General features: G+C 32.5%; 4 protein-coding genes across 4 annotated transcripts in view; 3 read left to right on the top strand and 1 right to left on the bottom strand.

Moving 5' to 3' along the window:
* Positions 1042-6292, top strand: LOC109349261. The gene is made up of 4 exons (XM_019589996.1): positions 1042-1713; positions 4272-4859; positions 5575-5866; positions 6009-6292. Exons 1-4 carry the CDS (start codon positions 1135-1137, stop codon positions 6041-6043), a joined length of 1494 nt encoding a protein of 497 aa, XP_019445541.1. The 5' UTR covers positions 1042-1134; the 3' UTR covers positions 6044-6292.
* LOC109349264 lies at positions 7497-9225 on the top strand. The gene is made up of 2 exons (XM_019590000.1): positions 7497-8185; positions 8657-9225. Exons 1-2 carry the CDS (start codon positions 7650-7652, stop codon positions 9069-9071), a joined length of 951 nt encoding a protein of 316 aa, XP_019445545.1. The 5' UTR covers positions 7497-7649; the 3' UTR covers positions 9072-9225.
* LOC109349265 (tobamovirus multiplication protein 1-like) lies at positions 9892-12977 on the bottom strand. The gene is made up of 11 exons (XM_019590001.1): positions 12798-12977; positions 12331-12421; positions 12200-12252; positions 11590-11682; positions 11433-11504; positions 11251-11323; positions 10972-11017; positions 10835-10898; positions 10619-10672; positions 10460-10537; positions 9892-10133 (listed from the first exon to the last, which is right to left on the bottom strand). Exons 1-11 carry the CDS (start codon positions 12951-12953, stop codon positions 10041-10043), a joined length of 873 nt encoding a protein of 290 aa, XP_019445546.1. The 5' UTR covers positions 12954-12977; the 3' UTR covers positions 9892-10040.
* The window catches only part of LOC109349262 (outer envelope protein 64, mitochondrial), an 89429-nt gene continuing 84603 nt past the window's right edge, over positions 14564-19389 (top strand). Inside the window, exons 1-7 of the mRNA XM_019589997.1 lie at positions 14564-14935; positions 15540-15692; positions 15781-15905; positions 16843-16968; positions 17333-17515; positions 17677-17818; positions 18890-19058. Of these exons, the coding sequence (XP_019445542.1) occupies positions 14691-14935; positions 15540-15692; positions 15781-15905; positions 16843-16968; positions 17333-17515; positions 17677-17818; positions 18890-19058 (1143 nt within the window). The 5' untranslated portion in view covers positions 14564-14690. The remainder of the gene's footprint in view (positions 14936-15539; positions 15693-15780; positions 15906-16842; positions 16969-17332; positions 17516-17676; positions 17819-18889; positions 19059-19389) is intronic.

A 19389-nucleotide genomic window follows, 5' to 3' on the forward strand; every position in this document is an offset into this window, starting at 1 on the left:
CAACCCGTCATATGTTCACCCATACTAGCATATGATAAAGATCGAATTGTGGGGGTTGATATTTACCTCAAGCTATACTCGCACCTCAGTATACGTATACAATGAGTGTACGTGAGTGCCATTTTTTTCAAAAAAAAATTAACATGCCATTTAATATCATATATAGAGTAATTAAAATCAAATGAGCAATAAATGATGTTGGAGTAAGATTATCCATTTTATTCCATCACGTAATCGTTTATCATTAAATAAATTTGTTGAGCTTACCGTAACTTTATTAGCATTATTATATAAATATTTTATCTTGATTTTTTTCGAAAAAAAAAACATGAAAAGAGATTTATGTTATAATGCAAGAAAATACCCCAATTTTTCATATACTTTTTGTTTCACCCCATTGTAAGAATAGGTCAGCGGCCAACAATGGTACATATAACATCTAATTTGCACAATTATGAATTATATCTGACTGAATAAAACCTAATTTTTACAACTATCAATAATATTTGTATAATAATCCAATGAAAAAAAGATACATACACGGTATGAATTTATGAATTTTATATATTGTCATTGTATCATCATTGATTTTTAATTATTGTTCATTTTTCAGAAAAAGTAATTTAAATAAATGATTGATAATGAAGTGCATCTATATAAATCTTTACCCTATAAGTATATACATTTTACACTTTAATCCATTTAGTTAAGGGAAACTAATAGATAATAGATGATAGCTCATACAAATGGATCACATGTCATTATTTATGTTTCATTGGTGTTCCAAGCCAGTGAAATTTTTTAATTCATTTAAAATTAAAATTTATAAAAATAAAAATTAATATTTTATTACTATTTCATAAATTTTGATTAATTAGATATATGATACAAGATAATTATAGGACATGTTATTCTTGTCCTACACCTGCTAGAGCAAAGATCCTTCCTTGACACAAAAAAAAATCAAAGTCTTGCCGTGACAATCCCTGCTAACTTGAGATACACTATTTATTTATTTATTGCCATATAATCTTATTATTAAAAACGAAAAGAAAATACTCCCCTCTAAGGACATCTCCAATCAAGTGCAATAATTATTATAGCAATAATTATTCATCTTCATCATCAACGGCTATGGAGTTTTTCGTCAAAACCAAAACCATCAAGCTCCACAGCCACCTCGACAAGTACCTCATCGCAGACGACGACCGCGAAACGGTTCGTCAGAGCCGGAACGGCTCATCCATAAGAGCCAAATGGACGGTTGAAATCGCTGAAGACGTCGTAAACAACAACAACCACCGTGTGCGGTTGAAAAGCTGCCACGGAAAATACTTAACGGCAACGGAGACGCCATTTCTTTTAGGCATGACCGGAAACCGTGTTCTCCAAACCAACTTCGAACCAGGTTTGGAATGGAAATTCGATTGGGAACCGGTTCGAGACGGTTTTCAGGTGAGGCTTCGTAGTTGGTGCGGGAAGTATTTGAGAGCAAATGGAGGAACGCCACCGTGGCGAAATTCCGTTACTCACGATGATCCGTCTAGTTCAGCGACACAGGATTGGGTTCTATGGGAGGTTAGAAGTGTGGAGTTGAAAGAGGAAGCGGTTGAGAGTGTTGTTTCGCCTTTTGCTTATTTTGATTCGGAAGCGGTGTCACCCATGTCTGTTTTCTCCACGGAGTCGTTGCCTTCCTTACCACGCAACTTCAAGGTATGTGACCTGTTTTTCAATTTTTTTTTTGCTTTATTTTTCATTTATTGTCATTTCAATTTTTTTTCTCTGTGTTCTGAATTCTATTCTGAAATTTATTGATGGAAACTATGTGTTTTACAATTTAAAGGGTTTAACCAACATTTGCCAAGTTAACCATATAGCAAATGACCTTAGTTGCTCTATCCTGGATCATTGAACCTTTCAATGCTGTCAATATTTTTACTTGATATTGGGTCCTCCAATATTAGAGATGATTTGAACCTAAAGAGAATTGGTGGGCTAATTTTTTTCCAAATTATTTATCTGAGTTATTTTAAAGTTTTTTAAAAAATTATATGGTTCAGTCAACTAAACTACCGTCGAATTCCCATATTTTGATAGAAAGTTCTAAAACAATGTTATATATTTAGATAAGTAATTTTAAAATGTACACTAGTTAAGTAACCCAATTCTAGGATTAAAAATCACTTGAAGTTCAATAAAAGTAATCATCATATAAAAATAAAACGGAAATCATTTAAATATTTGAGAATACATAAAAACAAAAGAATGCACTAAGAAATTAGTTTATTTTTTAGCCCCATCTTCTAGTTAGATGCGAGAGATCCGTAAATGTTGCTCCGTGCCTTCACCAACTCTTCCGCACTCAAGAAAATGTTATATGACACATGTCTTCCACCAACACCCACATTCCCACAACACAGACATATTTTCACATACTCTAATTAAACAAGGCACTAGTTAAAGTTGGCAACAACAAAGTCGTCCTATTCTAATAATATATTTCCTTTCTCGAGGCAAAGTGTGGATCACTAATACTATCCCATAATTAGTTATATTTGATGTCCAATCAAAATACATTTATTATTGCATGCTGGCCTTTTTCTTCTTCATTAAGATAATTGAAATTCTGATATAACAAAGAAAAAGCACAAGTATGTGTAAGGTCTTTAGATACTTGCATATTTATAGTTAATAGACAGCAGAGTGATATAGTACTTTTGAAATATATTGTGTGAATAAGGTTACTTAAAGACGTGGTTTATATTCTATGTATTCTTATTAGGAGTTATAGTTTATGTCAAGAGGTCAATTATTAGTTGAAAGCATTAAGATGGAAGGGATCCTCTATGGTAGAGTTCAGTGCTGAGTAGGATGATGACACACGTCAAAAAAATTCTTTCTAATAATTATAATTTCATATTATTTTTAAATAAAAAGTAAATAAATAAAGTTTAAAAAAATTTCAGTTACATATTTTTGTAATGACATCTCCATATAATGGAGATGAGTTAAACTCCAATTGAAAGTGAGAGTAACTTAATAATGTAACTGTTGGGTTATTGGGAGAGAAAGAAATAGAGATGTGGCATTTAAAATCATAAACTTGAGAGGGAGGATAAGTGCAAGAATTTGGATCATCTCTTAGAATGAGATAGTGACATGTGATATTTAGAATTTTTTAATAGTATAAAATTTAAATTATTTATATTAATTTTTTTTAAATCATCAAATTAATTTAGATCTTATATTCAAATATTAGAATGTTCAGTAATAGGATCCTAACTAGAAGTGTGAGAAGAAAATATTTTCCATTTGTTACATAAAAGTTAAGCATATTTCATTCTCTAATCTCTAGACAATAAAACCAAATTATTAGAGGATTGTCTATTTGTCTAACACATCTTATAAAAACGTTAGTTCCTTGCTTTTCAGCTGCATTTGTGATTTGTCCTTATGCTTATTTCCTCCCTTCATAGCTTCTGCCTCATTCTTGTTTTTTTCTTCCTTTTTTCACTGTTTGAGTCTCTCATGCTTTATCATTTTCTATTTTGAGTTCATCATGTGTCTTTTTATCTCCAATGTCGTTTTGATTCTCTTTCTTAATTTCTTTGTATACTTAAACATACTAAAAGAAGCCACAAATCTAGTTACATTTGAATGTAGATCCTCTAAATATCTCCTACAGTTGTGAGTAGAGATGCTGACATCACATATTATTGATATAAAATTAAATCATGGACAATTTAGTATTGATACAGGATAAAATTGTTTCTTTCCCTTATTTAATTGCAATGACAATTAAATCTTACATCATCAATTATTATTTTTTTGTGAAAACTAAAATCAAGGGAAGAAAGGGTAATTATTGAAAATAGTTAAGTATTTTTAGTATTAAAATAATAAAAATTTGATATGTTGTTTTTACGTTATGGTTTTTAAGCCAAGGGAAGAAGGGGTAGTTAGTGTTATTGAAATAGTTGAAGATGTTGTGTGGTATAGAAACTAAGGAGGGAGATGAAAGGAGAAAAATTAACAATATTATATCCTAAAATTGTTAAAATAACAATAAAATGATGTGTCATTTTAAATTATATGGCTAAATATGATTGGTGGGTATAGAGTTAGGTAGGGTAGTACTGGTTCAAACTCATGATTCCCAACTCAATTCATTTCCCACTTCCATGCACTTTATAAACTAAAAAAAAGTGCTATTCATTTCTCACCATTTTTAACTTCCTAGGGTTTATTCTTTAATTTTTTCATCCATGCAGACACCGGGAATGGACTTCTTCTACCATGCCAAGGCGGTGCGCCTCCGCGGCCACCACGTAAAGTATCTCATGGCGGAGGATGACGAGGAATCCGTCACCCAAAACCGCAACGGTTCCTCCAAGAATGCACGGTGGACATTGGAATACGTCCCTCACAACAACAACATCATTCGCCTCAAAAGCTGTTACGGAAAGTACCTCACAGCCTCAAACCACCCCTTTTTGCTGGGCATGACGGGTCACAAGGTGCTTCAGACACTTCCTCATACACTCGACTCTTCGGTGGAGTGGGAACCGATAAAAGATGGGACCCACGTGAAGCTTAGAACATGTCATGGTAATTTTCTGAGAGCAAATGGAGGATTGCCACCATGGAGGAATAGCATAACACATGACATTCCTCATAGGACAGCAACACAGGATTGGGTATTGTGGGATGTTGATGTTGTGGAGATAAATGTTAACTCTCCTATTCAAGAATTACCTTCTGCTCCACCCTTGCCAGAACATGATTCAAATGGGTTTCAAAGCAGTGTTCCATCTTCACCTGTTGGGCATGATAAATCTCCTAGCTTTTTCAGACAACAGGTATGAGGTTGTTCAAAAATAATCAATTTTTTATCTGGGTTTATTTTTTGTTTAAGGTTTAATTTTTTATTTTTTAGTCTTTGCTCTCGTACCAAGGGTGATTAAAAATATTGATTATGGAATTCAAATATTAGATTTTTTATTTTTAAATATATTATTTTGAATAAAAAATTGGGCCAGGTTAATTGTAGTTTAAGGAATCCACAAATAGAGTTGTTAAAAAATAATCATTTTTTTAAATATTGAATGCACAGTTTTTTAATATAAGTTTTTTTAGTTTCGAACTGGGGCTAACATTTCTCTAAAACTATGAAAACTATCATTTTTTGATATTTCACACCTTAATATGCCTTTAGAATACGAGTTAACAATATCTTACGTGTTTATTTGGTTCACTGAGGTAGTAAAATGTGGCAGAATGATGATGCATAAAGCTAGTATATAGTATACACTCAATGACAAAGAAAGCAAAATCTCTTGAATCAAAAGCACATAAAAATTTCTCAATACTAAAAAGTATGATAGAATTCAGACAAAATTTTCTAAAATTGAAGGATTATGGTTGAAGCTTAAATCTAAGCAGTGGTACAAGTCATCTATGATCTACCCAAATGTTGAAAAATGTAAATTCATTTAGGAAAAAATGACAAAAAATGATCTTGGGTCTATTTATTACTATTCCTTTGTGCTTATTGAGTTTGGTTTTTGTTTGCAGCCAAATGATTTGAAAGCTGATACATTGCCAAAGATGGAGGGGCGAACTATATACTATCATGTTGCTGAAGAGAGTGGGGAAGTGAGTGATGAAGGTATGCCAAGGTACTCAATAATTTACAACGGGAATGGAGTTGAAGAATTGACTCATAAATTTGAAGAAGAGACAGGGTTAGAAGGAATCATTGTATGTTCTCAGAGTCCTTTGAATGGAAAGCTTTACCCTCTTCGCTTGCAGCTTCCTCCACACAATGTCACTATGAACGTTGTCTTGGTTCTTCCTTTCTCCAAAGGTATAAGCTTTTTCCCCCTTGTTTGATGGAGTACATTTTAGACTTTATTTACCTTTTCTTTCTTACTCTGCCTTTTTAGATTGAATTTATCATATGTGCTAACTTCTCACTATAACATTTACTTTCTTCTCTGGTGTTTCAGTGGCTATAGACTTTGAGGCACGAGGTTTACTGTGACAAATCTAGATAAATTATTGCAATGCTAGGCCTCTATATATATACTGATTCAACCCTGCTCGATAGGCGATTATTGGATTTTGTTTGAGCTTTTTTTCATCAACTCTAGGTTTTTTATATAGCATGTCTATCATGTGGATTTCAGGAATTTTGTTGCGTGAGAGTTTTGTAATTTTTTGTGCTTCAGGATTTTTCTCTAGGTGAGATATAGTTCGTGTACATATAAGCTCTGTCAGAATATTGGATGCAGATTTTTTAATAATATGTTCATAATATTCTTCAGAAATTTAAAAGCATTGTTTTTAATCAAAAATCGTTTTGTCTCTGATGTAATGAAATTTACTGATCTAAGTGAAGTGAGTAACTGCTATGTATGATCAGAGACCAAATACTTTGAAGCATAGCTAAATTACATCAAACTTAATTAATGTATTCATGGAGTTAGGCAGCAAGTTCTCAATCATATAGAAAGTGGAAAAGTTATGAATCACTGGCAGAAAGTTTTCAGTGTTGTAATGTATTTCGTTGTGCCCATCTAAACTAGTTAACTCCTTTCATTCTTTTCCTCCAAACTGATGCTTTGGTGAAAATTGAGGGCTTTTATAATCCCACTGGTTAGTATTCGGGTCTTGAGAAATTTACAAACGTAAATGGAATTGAAAACTTAGATTTCTTACTTACAAGTTAAAGATAAGAGTTTTTTTATACCCAATGTATTATCCATATACTAATTATTATTTACGTACTTAAATAGTAAATGATATATTATAAAAAACTTTAGAAAAATACATAAATATTAAACTTATTAATAAAATATAGCAGGAAGGTCAACCTAATTTTACATTCCCATATATATTTTTTTTATTGATTCAAACATGTGTCTATCAATGAATGTTTGTCATAGGAGGAACATTTTGAAAAATAATTCCCGAACAATCCTAACATGAAAAGGAAATTTGTTATAAGAAAAAATATATAAAAAAATTCGACCAAAAAAAATTAAATAATTGAGATTGGTGAATTTTACTTACAGAAGTTGTGGGAGAAATTATTTGTCCCCATTCTTATTTAATCAACACTAAAAATTTTAAAAATACAAATATTTTTATATTATTTGAATAAAGGATAGAGATAGATAGATATACTCATTTTGGGATGAGATTCTTGCTTACAGTGGCTACCAATAAATAAAGATTAAGATCCTCTCCATTAATCATTAATAAAGAGGGAAGTATATCAAAAGGTAGAAGAAAAAATAATATGATATGACATTTTTATCCCTTAAAATATAATACATAAGGGCAAAATGAACCACTTCATGCACTATTCCTTGAGGCACCCACTTAAATGTAAATATAATATATTAATTTTATAGAAAAAATTAAAATAAAATATTATTTTTTATTTATTAGCTCTGATTGTCCAGAAGAGAATTAATATGGACAGGATCTGCTTTCCCCCAAAACTGTGTCAAGCTGCAAACTTTATCTGACTGGGTAAGTGGCTACTCTCACTGTGTCATTGATGAAACATTATATGATCCTTCCTTAGTTTTAACCCCAATCTCACATAATTTATTCATTTTGCCCCAAATTTTTATGGTCCAATGGCTGCTTGTGCTTTCGCATTAACATCATCCCCATTCTGTTTCAGAAAACCCCATTACAGAATTTCACCTTTCAATGTTCGTTCCCTCATCTTAAATAACAAACAATCTCCTTCTCAATCATCAACCCTCCATTTCAAATCTCCTTTTTCAGTTGCTCCTTCTTTATTAACCCAAAGGGGTGCTTTTTCTTCTTCTGATAGATATTTGGAATTGGATGCTGTTGCTGATGAACCTGAAAGGTTGCTGCTTTCTAAGGAGAAGCCAATTAAGTTCACTCTTTGGGTTCTTTTTTGGGCCACTTTGTCCCTGGCTTGGTTTTCTGTTACCAAGGATGCTAATGCTGCTGTTGATTCAATTAAAGCCTCTAGCTTTGGCTTAAACATTGCCAATTCACTGAGGAAATTGGGATGGCCTGATGGGGTTGTGGTATTCTCCCTTGCTACTCTTCCTGTGCTCGAACTCCGTGGCGCGATACCGGTTGGTTATTGGTTGAAACTCAATCCTCTAGCTTTAACAGTCTTATCCATTATTGGGTTAGTCCTTTTCTTTTACTAACAACTAATCTTTGGTTATATGCTAGGAAGCACATATAATGATATAGGACAATGATATAAATGATACAGATACTTGATTATGGAAAAAAATTCATAGAATAATTGAAATTTATATGCACAAAAAGTGTAGAAGTATATGATACAATGTTTGTACAACAACCATTTTGAAGTAGTGGTGTTGCATAGTTATATGTGATGTCCTTGATGCTGGGAATACTGGGAATGTGTGTGCTTTGTTGATAACTTGTGATAGGAATCTACACTGTTGAATTGAACTGTCCAGAGTATATTTTCCCAAGTAATTTTTAGTTTATTCTTATGGAGAGGGTTTTAAGTTAACAGTTAAAACATGGATTTGGTTTGTTATGATATGTTTCCTTAGTTTATTTTTTTGGGAATGTTGGGAGTTCTTTCATGGGTGGTTAAATAAGGTTTAACCTGTTGGTGTAGGAACATGGTCCCTGTGCCATTCATCATACTCTACCTGAAAAGATTTGCGTCTTTCCTCGCTGCAAGGAACACCTTCGTATCACGGTTCCTTGACATGCTGTTTGAGAATGCGAAAAAGAAGGCTGGTCCAGTGGAGGAGTTTCAGTGGCTTGGTCTAATGCTGTTTGTGGCTGTTCCTTTTCCTGGAACAGGAGCATGGACTGGAGCCATTGTAGCATCCATTCTTGATATGCCGTTTTGGTCTGCTGTATCAGCAAATTTCGTCGGCGTTGTATTTGCTGGGCTGCTTGTAAATTTGCTTGTGAATCTTGGTATGAAGTATGCGATCATCACCGGTATCATCCTCTTCTTTGTTTCCACCTTCATGTGGAGCATCCTTAAAAATATCAAAAGAAGTCTGAGAGCATCAAATTGACATGAGATGTTCTATTGAAGTTTAGTTATGCATTTTCTTAGTTGGAATTCTTATGAGCTTATATTTGCATAAAAGAGCCTACTACTGACATGTAAGATTGAAATGGATGGCATATTGTTAATCCAATTTTCTCTTGTCTTCAAAATCATGATAATATTTAGGGAAAGTAGGGGAGTAATCCTGCATTTGATCATTTTTTCACCAGCTAGATTATGCCTTCATTTGGGGTCATCTTTTCTTTCTCCATTTCATTTTTAAAAATAAAAAATTAGTAATTTAAGATGAAGCGCATCATATCTGGTTCTTTTACAAACTAAATTTGTGTTCTGGTTAAAGTTCTAACAGATAGTATGAATGATTATGTCATGCCCCATAGTTATACCCAGCTTTTTATACTAGCATCCAATGATATGTCATTATATTAATGGAAGAGTTTGACATCCTATGTAGTTGTGATTTGTGAATCTTTTGATAATCACTCTTTTAATGATTTCTCCATACATGATTTAACACTCTTTTAACATGTTTTTCTTATGAATTTTCTTGTGTGGTTGGATGTCCCTGAACTTATATGGAACCTTAATCGTCAACTTACATTTCTGATATGATATGTAATATTATGAACCAGCTCTTCAACTTCCTTTAAATATCTGTTTTGCTGTATTCCAAAATCTCAAATTCCTTTAGGTTGTTCATGTACTAAATGTTTGTTATCTCTTCTCGTGAGAAAAATAAGCCCAAGAGAATGAGTTAAAGAACGTTAACATCTCTTGTTGGGTAAAAAAATAGAAAAGAAGAAGAAAACTTTATGCCAGTATTGAAGAGAATAAGTGGTATTAATTTAATAAGATAAAGTTATGAATGTACAGAGCAGTAATTGAACTTTTTTATGGACCAAGTCAGAAGATGAAAAAGAAAAAAAATGGAAGATGTAGTTGGGAGCTAAAATAATTTAGAAGTAGTAAAATATCATCTAATGGGGTGATACTGATCAGAAACTCTTCTTGGAGGCAGCTTTCGCAGAATGAAGAGTACCAATGCTGATGGAACAATCTCTACCAACTGCAAAACAACCATAATCAAAGGACTCCAAGTCAAATAATGATTTCAAGCAATACCAATATGAGATATTTTGATCTTTCTATTAACCTTATGATCTCAATCTAGGATAATCTTTTTATATGACAAAAGTCAAAAGGGATAATCCTAAATGAGTTAAGATTCAAGTCTGAAAAAAATGTAAGTGCAAGATGTTAGAGGTGCACATATACGCAAGCACTATGCAGTCTGAACTCTGAAAATACTTAAATATGTATCTATAACTTTGAAGTCTTATTAGGACATCATCTTCCTTTAGAATTTTCACTTTTTATAATGTTGAAACTTACCAAATAATAGACTAGGTTAAGAATAGGATGATCTAAGACATCAAGATCCACCCCCTCATCAAATGCTGAAAGTGCAAGCTGCATTGAAGGTGATAATAAAGATCTCATCAGAAAACAACAGCTACAAATATATAGAACAGTAAACTGGAAGGAACTTACCATAACAAATCTTATCAAGAAACAAGTGCAACAAATACTTGTCACCGAGCCAACCTGCCAGTGAAAAGTTAGTCACCAACAATTTTTAGCAGAATTGTTATATCAACAAAAGACCTTGTACATTTTTTCCCATAACACTTGCTTATAATTTGTGATAAGGATATAATTTTCTTCTTACGTTGAAAAACATAAAGCAATTCATACTCAGATTCAAACCTCATAAAGCTTCTTTTGACGACCTCTGGATTCAATGGGGAAGCGCCTCAATAGGAAAAACAACCTACATTATTCTGTGAAGGTCAGTCTTCAATGACATGACATGAAATGGTGCCATCATAAAGACAACAACGTACCTTCCACCATATAACAAGAAACCAAGAGCAGCACAAAATGAAATAACTGCGAAAGAACATTAGAACAAATATCACAATACAATACAATTATACAAGAGAAGCTTGAGTGGTATGTAGTTATGTACTCCATTATAGATATTCACTCAAACTGGTAATTTTAAGAGCAATATAGATGTATTAATCTTTTAAACAATATGAAATCCACATGGACTGTAGGAATGATGAAAAATAACTTTACATAAAAAGGTCATCAACTAAAATAATTTTGACCGAAATAACCTGCAAGGAAGAGTTTAGCAGCTTCCACACCAGCGTCAGTTCTGCTTACACTCATGCAAATCCAGATGATGGCCTATTATCAGGGCGAGAAGATGAAAAACAAGAATTTGAATTAACACTTGAGAATACTTCTTATCTTAAGTACTAGAATGGTAAAAAAGGAGACAAGTTTGTATCATTGCCTGTATGAAGTAAATAAACCCATTGACAATAAAATAAGCAGGCCTAAGATTATTTGCTGGTTCACTTCTTGCCTGAAAAACATTTGAGATGCATGAACATGATACAATTTATATCAAAGACTTTTGTTGTAGTTATACCAAAAGAAAGTAAATATACCTGGTGATATATCTCAGCCCAGAACAAGACAAGCAATGTATAAGTAGAGAAAAATAGAAGACCAGGAACCTCCATAAGCACCTGCTCTAGTGCCTATACCATGATATATGATAATAGGTTAGAACATGATTGGAAATAAATGCTGAATTTCCAAATGGAGAAAGAAAAGACTGAAAAAATGACACTAAAAAAAGCTTAAAAAGAAGGGTGCATAATTTGCAATATTCAGATTATTCGATTTATGCAATCCTGTTTGGGGCGATCAAGACACTCTAGCCCCGACCGAAGTATCTTAGCCTTTTTTTTTTACTGTATTCCCCTTAGTTTTCGTTATTCGGATTTCATCATGTATATAGTTTTTTTGTCTTTTTTCTATGTAAAATAAAGGTGCAATTGAGCCATCCTTCCAAAGGTATTAGAAGTTTTCGGGTATAAATCCATTTCTTTGTATTTTGGAACTCATTTTCATTTACAATAGTGAATTTCACTATCAGGAAAAAAACAAGATCTCTGTTCCCTATTGCTATAATAGGCACATGAAGTTAAAGCCCTTGCAAACCAAGAAAAGAACAAGTGGGTATGAATGCGAGTAATTAAGGACAGGAATTACCTTTGGCTTAATTGTGAACACACTATTGTATAAACCGAAAAGGACAGCCCTCACTGCAAATGTAATATAGTTTCAGCAAGCATAAAAACATAAGGTAACAATGTTGTTAATGGATTATTCAAAACTCTTACATCCATTGACAACAAAATTCATCAAGTGGAAAACCTTTTGTGTTGTCCAACCATATTCAGGAACCCTCATTTGAATTCGCACCAGTTGTACCTAAGATTAAAATAAACAAATAACACCTATTGATTCCTTTGAGTAAATTTAGCATTAACTACCCATCACAGCAGATTATACTAGCACCCAATTCTTCACAAAATTCACATCTCAAGCTACAAATTAAAAAAAAATAAAGTAATGATTTGCTAGAAAAGCCTATGTTTTTCAGTTGAATTGGTTAATGGGTTTTCATAAAAAAGATCCCAAAGGAGAAAAATGTGTTTTCACATCAAAACTTTGGTTACATTACAAGATTAAATCACATTGAGATTAGTGGGATGAGATTAAGACCAAAAGAAAAAAGAAAAATTGATATCAAGGCAATGAAATAACATGTCATTATTCCTTGAAAAGAAACAAAAAAGAGAGGTACCAAGGCAACAAAGGAAACAGAGGCATAAGCAGCACAAAGGGCATAATAAATGCCTCTTTGCCATTGATCTGATTCATCAATTTCATCCCACCAATGATTTGCAACAACACCTTCTTCTCCAAAACCAAAGCTTTTTGTCCTTAGTGGAAACCCCATTATAGCTATAATTGCATCAACAACGAAGAAGATCTAGGATGAAGAAGAAGAAGCAATAGAAGTTGGTTCCTCTGTGTTCATCACAACAAACACAACACAATAGACAGGTGGAAAACGATGGAAGTTGTTGGGAGGACACGTGGCGATACCCCACTTTGTATACGTGGATAACTTGTTATACATGTGTGACATGTTTTGCTTTGTTTGAAGGGATAAGTGATAACTATAATGCTGATGTTGATGCCAAAACAACAAAGCTTTTTGTTGTTTTAGTTTTGACTTGACTGTATCATATTCCTCCGATCCATCAATGCACACATCATCACTTAGATGCTGAACAGTTGAACCTTTGTTTTTTGATATAAATCACACATGCATGTAATTATATCCTACATAGGATCATATTATATATAGGGTGTACATCTACTATCATTCCATGTGTCAGTAATTAAGTAATTATGTTTGGTTGAAAAATATATTTAAATTAAAATTTTAATAATTAATTATTTTTTAATCAATCACAAGTAATGACAATGATACATTATTTTGGGACAACAATGTCCTCATAAGAAATGGTGGAAACAAGTAGAGTTGATCCAAATTTTATGTTTAACGGCGTAAGCTTGTATAAGATATAATATTTTGAGCCTAACCTATTTAATTATTATAAGTCATTTTTAAAGTTTAGTTTGACCTTTTAAAGTATTGTCTTGATCTATAAAAGTCTATGGAAATATATTAAGGTGAGGGCGAAGAATTTCAATATTTAGAGTTAAGATTCACATAAAGAGTGTAATGATGTAAATCTAACTTTTTAGCCAAGTTATAGGTATATTTTTTTATTTATTTTAAGAAATTTATTATTTTAGGTAAAGTATTGACAATATAAATATATATTTGTTAATTAAGTATGTCACTTTGTCAAGCTTAATAACAGTTGTTTTTTAAAATAAATATAATTTAAAACTGTCCGACTTTACTTATTAAATGGAAGTTTTTATTAGAGATGACAAAACGGGCATTGCCCACAGGCATGCATGCATAACCTATATTTTTTTGTGAACATGACATACAAAAGTTGGCTATTTGTCTGTTTTGTCGGCCAAGTTTGTGGGCATTTCCGTTTAGCATGCGGGTGACCCATAAACATAATTTAAGGAAAAAGTAAGAAAATTTTAAATAAGTTATGATGTAATGTGATTTTTAATTCCTAAAAAAAATTGTAATATAATGTGATTCGTTAAACTTCATATAAAACATAAAAAAAATTGTTAATTTTTTATCTTCAACTATTTTATTTAATTTCGTTTCATTTATTATATGAATTTTTTATTTTATTTTTAATTATTCAATAATGTTCGTTGGTCGCCCGCTAGTCCGTTAGCCCGTTTTAAAACGAGCAGGATATCAAATTTTGTAAGTAACCGAGAATTTTTGCGGACATTTGAAGATATGGACTAAATGGACCTGACGGCCTCTTTTCTCATCTCTAGTTTTCATGTATTAAAAAGGTTTTTAGGTTAAAAACATATATTTTAGACATGAAACAAAATACAAACATGCAAATATTATACAAATATGCAAATAAAGACAGAAACTGTGTATTTCTCTCCCCCTTTAGTATTCCACCTCGTTGTGAGAGCTTCGCACCCGCCACCAAGTCACAAAACCTTTCAACTCTAAAACCCTTTCAAAACCCCTTTTTCACATATTCTCTCTTCCTTTCTCTCATTGATCATGTCCACATCATTGAAGCTCATAAAGGAACATGCCTCCGACCCCAAACTCTGGTTGGTCATCGGTGTTGGGGTTGCCGGGATCGTCGTTCTGGCGGAGACACGGCGGAGAAGACGACGGGGAAACTCACAAAAACAAGACTTTGGTGCTTTTCTTGAGCGTTTTGAGATTCTTCCATTCCCTCAGCCTCCACCCCCTGCAGCCAAGCAAACTCTCTCTTCTCTCACCTTTGCCATTAAGGACATGTTCGTTTCTGCATAAAGTTTTTATCTTTGCTTCAATTTGAGTACAAAGTTTGATTTTTTTGGTTGTTATTCTTATTTTTATTTCAAGAATTCAAGATTAAATTTTACGATAGCCATATCATGTGGTATCTGTGTGTAACATTTGATTTGTCATAAAGGGTATGATCATTTCTGCAAAAGTATTAGCTTTGCTTCAATTTGAGTATCTTTTTCCTCCGTGGGGTTAAAGAGAAGATTTTCTGGTAGTTATAGATTGAAGTATCTGTATGAAACAATTGATTTGCCATAAAGGGCATGATCGTTTCAGCTTTGCTTCAGTAAAAAAAATGTTTTTTTCTTTGGTGGGGGAAGATAAAATTTGCTGATATCTATAGTATGTGATATCTCTATATAACATTTGATTTCCTGTAGTTTCTTCTTTTTGGAATTATTTTAAAGCTTTGGTTAATTTTTTTTATTTGTTTAGTTAATATGTTAAAAGTTATCCTTCATGGGGTTGAAAAGAAAATTTGATGAGAGATATAGTATGTGATTTTTTTTTAAAATGGGTATGTTGAGCCTTCTGATTTGGATGAGTTTCGGGTTCTGCTGTTGTGGTTGGCAGATTTGATGTGAAGAGCTATGTGGCAGGATTTGGAAATCCTGACTGGAAAAGAACACATGAGGTAGCCGAGAAGACTGCGGTTGTGGTGACTGCTCTGCTCAAGAGTGGGGCAACTTGTGTTGGCAAGACTGTTATGGATGAATTGTCATTAGGGTAATGAGTTCTTTTGAAGTCCTTTGACTTTGTGAAATCAACTGAAACAATTCTTCATATGTGATTTACTTAAGGCACTTTGTGTCAGGATTTCTGGTGAGAACCAGTATTATGGAACTCCAACAAATCCTCAGATGCCATCGTGTATCCCTGGAGGGTCTTCTAGTGGTTCAGCTGTAGCAGTCGCGGCGGGACTTGTTGACTTCGCTATTGGTGAGTTTATGTGGTCACCTCTAATTACTTGAAATGCTAATTTGTAGGGTTGTTGATGAATTTTTAGTATCTTGGACTACCATTATAAACTACCGATCAAAACCTCTTTCTTGTTTAGGCAATTCTAATAAAACTGTATTCTATGATTATTTTTGTATCAATCATATTCATGGATCTTTTTTATTTGTTTTTAATTTGTGTTATATCATTGAATTTCAAGCTGGCCTGTTAACTTAATCTCAACCTTTTCGTAAAATTAGTTTCTTTCCCCCACTTTATTTCATTTGAACTCTGAATTTGGTAAAAGCTGTATCTAAAGATATTTCAAATGTATAAAATTCATGCATTTTTAATTTGAGTTTAGTTATTAAGATTTATACTCCTGCTTGGCATTGTTCATCATTGATGAGAAATCACAAAGCAACGTTGTCATCTTCTCGGCTTCGTTGAGGAGAGTTAAGAGGGAGGTTTCAAATTTCCTATATATTCTTTCTTATTCATTAAATGATTAAAGCATTATACTCTAAACTTTTCTTTTAAATTCTGATTTGAAAAAGTAAAACATCTTCATATTAATGAGTTTCCTCTTTGTAGCCCTGTTCCTTAAACCTAACTTCAATTCTTGTTGCAGTGGTGAAATGCCTAGTAGGATGCTGATATCAAGTGAAAACTAAATTTCAATGGTTGCTGTGATTTACAATTCTACATAATTAAAAGCTGCATAATTTCCATGTTTCCAAATCCGGCAAATCGTATTTTGCTATCGTGATCTCTTCATATATTATTGCAGCATGGTTTTCCATGCATAATCTGTTTCTTTCTGAACCGGGATAAACTTAATTCACACTTGCAATTTTATTGTGGTCTTGAAGATTAATTGCTGTATTTTACTTTCTTAATCATATTTGTAACATAGAAGAACAATGTCTCTTCTTAGGTACTGATACTACTGGTTGTGTGAGAATTCCGGCTTCATTCTGTGGTATTTTTGGTTTTCGACCATCTCATGGGGCCATATCTACCATTGGAGTGCTTCCAAATGCACAAAGCTTAGACACTGTTGGTAAGATGCTTAATTATGTGTAATTCTAATTGGTAAAATATTATGTTTCAAATCTTAAGATTCTGCATTAGCTTTTCCATGTGACTAGCTTTATGAAGAGAAAATAGAGCAACTTGATATGTGTTAATAAATTGACATGAGTCCTACTGTACAATGTATGGTTAGTAGCGCTTTTCTACAGTTGAACATCTTTTGTTCATATGCACCAGGACCAGGTCTTGATTCGCCATCCCTGTTGAAAATATATTAACTTAATAAGAAATTTCGAAATAGTAAGGTGAATGAGACTCAATTGTTGTAACTTTCTATTCCTAATCCTTTTTCTTTTGATTGTTGATTCATCTATTGTGTAATTGCGTTACAGGATGGTTTACCAGAGATCCATCTGTCCTACATCGTGTTGGGCACGTTTTACTTCAATTGAATCCAGTGGAGACCAAACGGTCAAGGTGTATTATATTTGCTGATGATCTCTTTCAGTTATCTAAAGTTCCAACACAGAAAACAATACATGCTATTAGCAAAGCTATTGAGAATTTGTCTGGCTGTAAGTTTCTTGACTTTTGAAGACTAATTGGTCATTCTTTCAGTTTCAGTAAATTTGACTGTTAAAATTATAGTTTTGCAAAAGAAAGTGTTGATCTCTAGACCAAAAGAAAATGGAATTCATGTATGTTATGAAGTGTTTTGATCATTTCGGTTTTGCAGATCAGGCTCCAAAACATATGAATCTTTGTCAGTATATTACTTCTAAAGTGCCCACTCTAAAGCTTCATGAACAATCAACTTACCAACAAAATGGACCATCTGTGTTGAAAGTTCTCTCTTCAGTTATGCTTACATTACAAGGGTACTCTATTATATGCTTTGAAGTTTTATCATATGATTTATAATAAAGATCATGTATGTTATGTTTTTTTTCTTCCTGATTGTTGAAAAAAATATATAAAAATTATAAGCATAACGCAAAAGTATGTTTAATAACAGTGATAACTAACTATAAAAAAAATCTGCAAGTGATGGTAACTTCAAAGCACAGCTAAATTTCATAATTATTATAATATCCTTGGAGTTTCACACATTTATACTAGATAAAGTAACTCACTAATTTGCTTATAATCTTTGCTCTAATAATGAGAAAGTAATCATTAATGTGCCAGCAGTTGGAGTTGTATTTATATTGAAATGACATATATCCTTTGTTTGAAAGTATTAAAAACATCCATCTACTTACTAAGTGGTGTATTTATGTTGGGTTAATCTTTGTTGGGTGGTGTATGTTATATAACCATATATACCTTCACAATTTTTTTAGTTTATAAAACTTCAAAATTGACCTCAAGTCCTAAACTTTTCATTGTTATTCAACTTATTCTGTGGAATCACCGAAAAAGGGATATGTAAGTTATATATAATTCTTCTCCGATTGTCAAGGAAGCTTCCTTAAGAAACTCAAAGGAAATTTGTTCCTTGAAAATATTAATAATTAGTTGTCAACAAGCTGTTCGAACTCCTAACATTTGGAAAGAATTAAACAACCATGTTATCTTCCATAGGGCCAAATTTACCCTTTTTTGTTGTTGCCAATCTGAGTATCAAAAGGCATGAGTCGATTGTTGTTTGTTAATTACTTCATTGAAAAGCATATGTGTGAATGCCTCATGCCGAAACTGTTGAAATCTGTTGATACATCAATAGTGCCTGAAATATTTTTCTGAAACTGTTGAATCTTTCCTATCAAAGGAATTATGCTTTGCGATGAATTATTAATAATCTGTAAACTACAACATGCTATGATAGTATGATGTATGTAATCATTACTTATTTTTTCTTTATTTATTTTGATAGATTATCTTGCATCATTGTTTTATGTTGTGGGCTTATATTTTATTTGACAAATGTGTTCCTATCTGCTTTTCAGATATGAATTTAAAACCAATCATGAAGAATGGATTCAATCAGTCAAACCGAAGTTTGGCCGTAATCTATCTGGTCGTGTTATTGCGGCCATTAATACTTCACATGATAATATAAAAACCTTGTATAAAGTCAGGACTGAGATGCGAGTTGCTTTCCAAAATCTATTAAAGGTACTGTAACGTCTGTAGTTAATTCGTCAGTATTGCTGGGCAGGTAATGTTATCATGATTAAGACAATGTTTGTGACTTTATCAAAGAAGAAAAAGAGAATATAGAAGGAAGTAATAAGCTTTTCTCCCTTCTTTCCTTTTCCGAGTTTTTGGTAAGGGAATGAACTTATTTAAAAGTTTTTATAGTGAGATTAGTAGAAAGCTGGAAAATAATTAAGCAAGTAGTACAGTATGACAATATATTCTCAAATTAGCTTTCAGATGACGTGGCATGTCTTAGCATGTGATTTCTTTACTTATATTGGAAGATTATATATATATATATATATAT

This window comes from Lupinus angustifolius, chromosome LG06 (assembly GCF_001865875.1).
Source record: "Lupinus angustifolius cultivar Tanjil chromosome LG06, LupAngTanjil_v1.0, whole genome shotgun sequence".
NCBI classification, from domain to species: domain Eukaryota; kingdom Viridiplantae; phylum Streptophyta; class Magnoliopsida; order Fabales; family Fabaceae; genus Lupinus; species Lupinus angustifolius.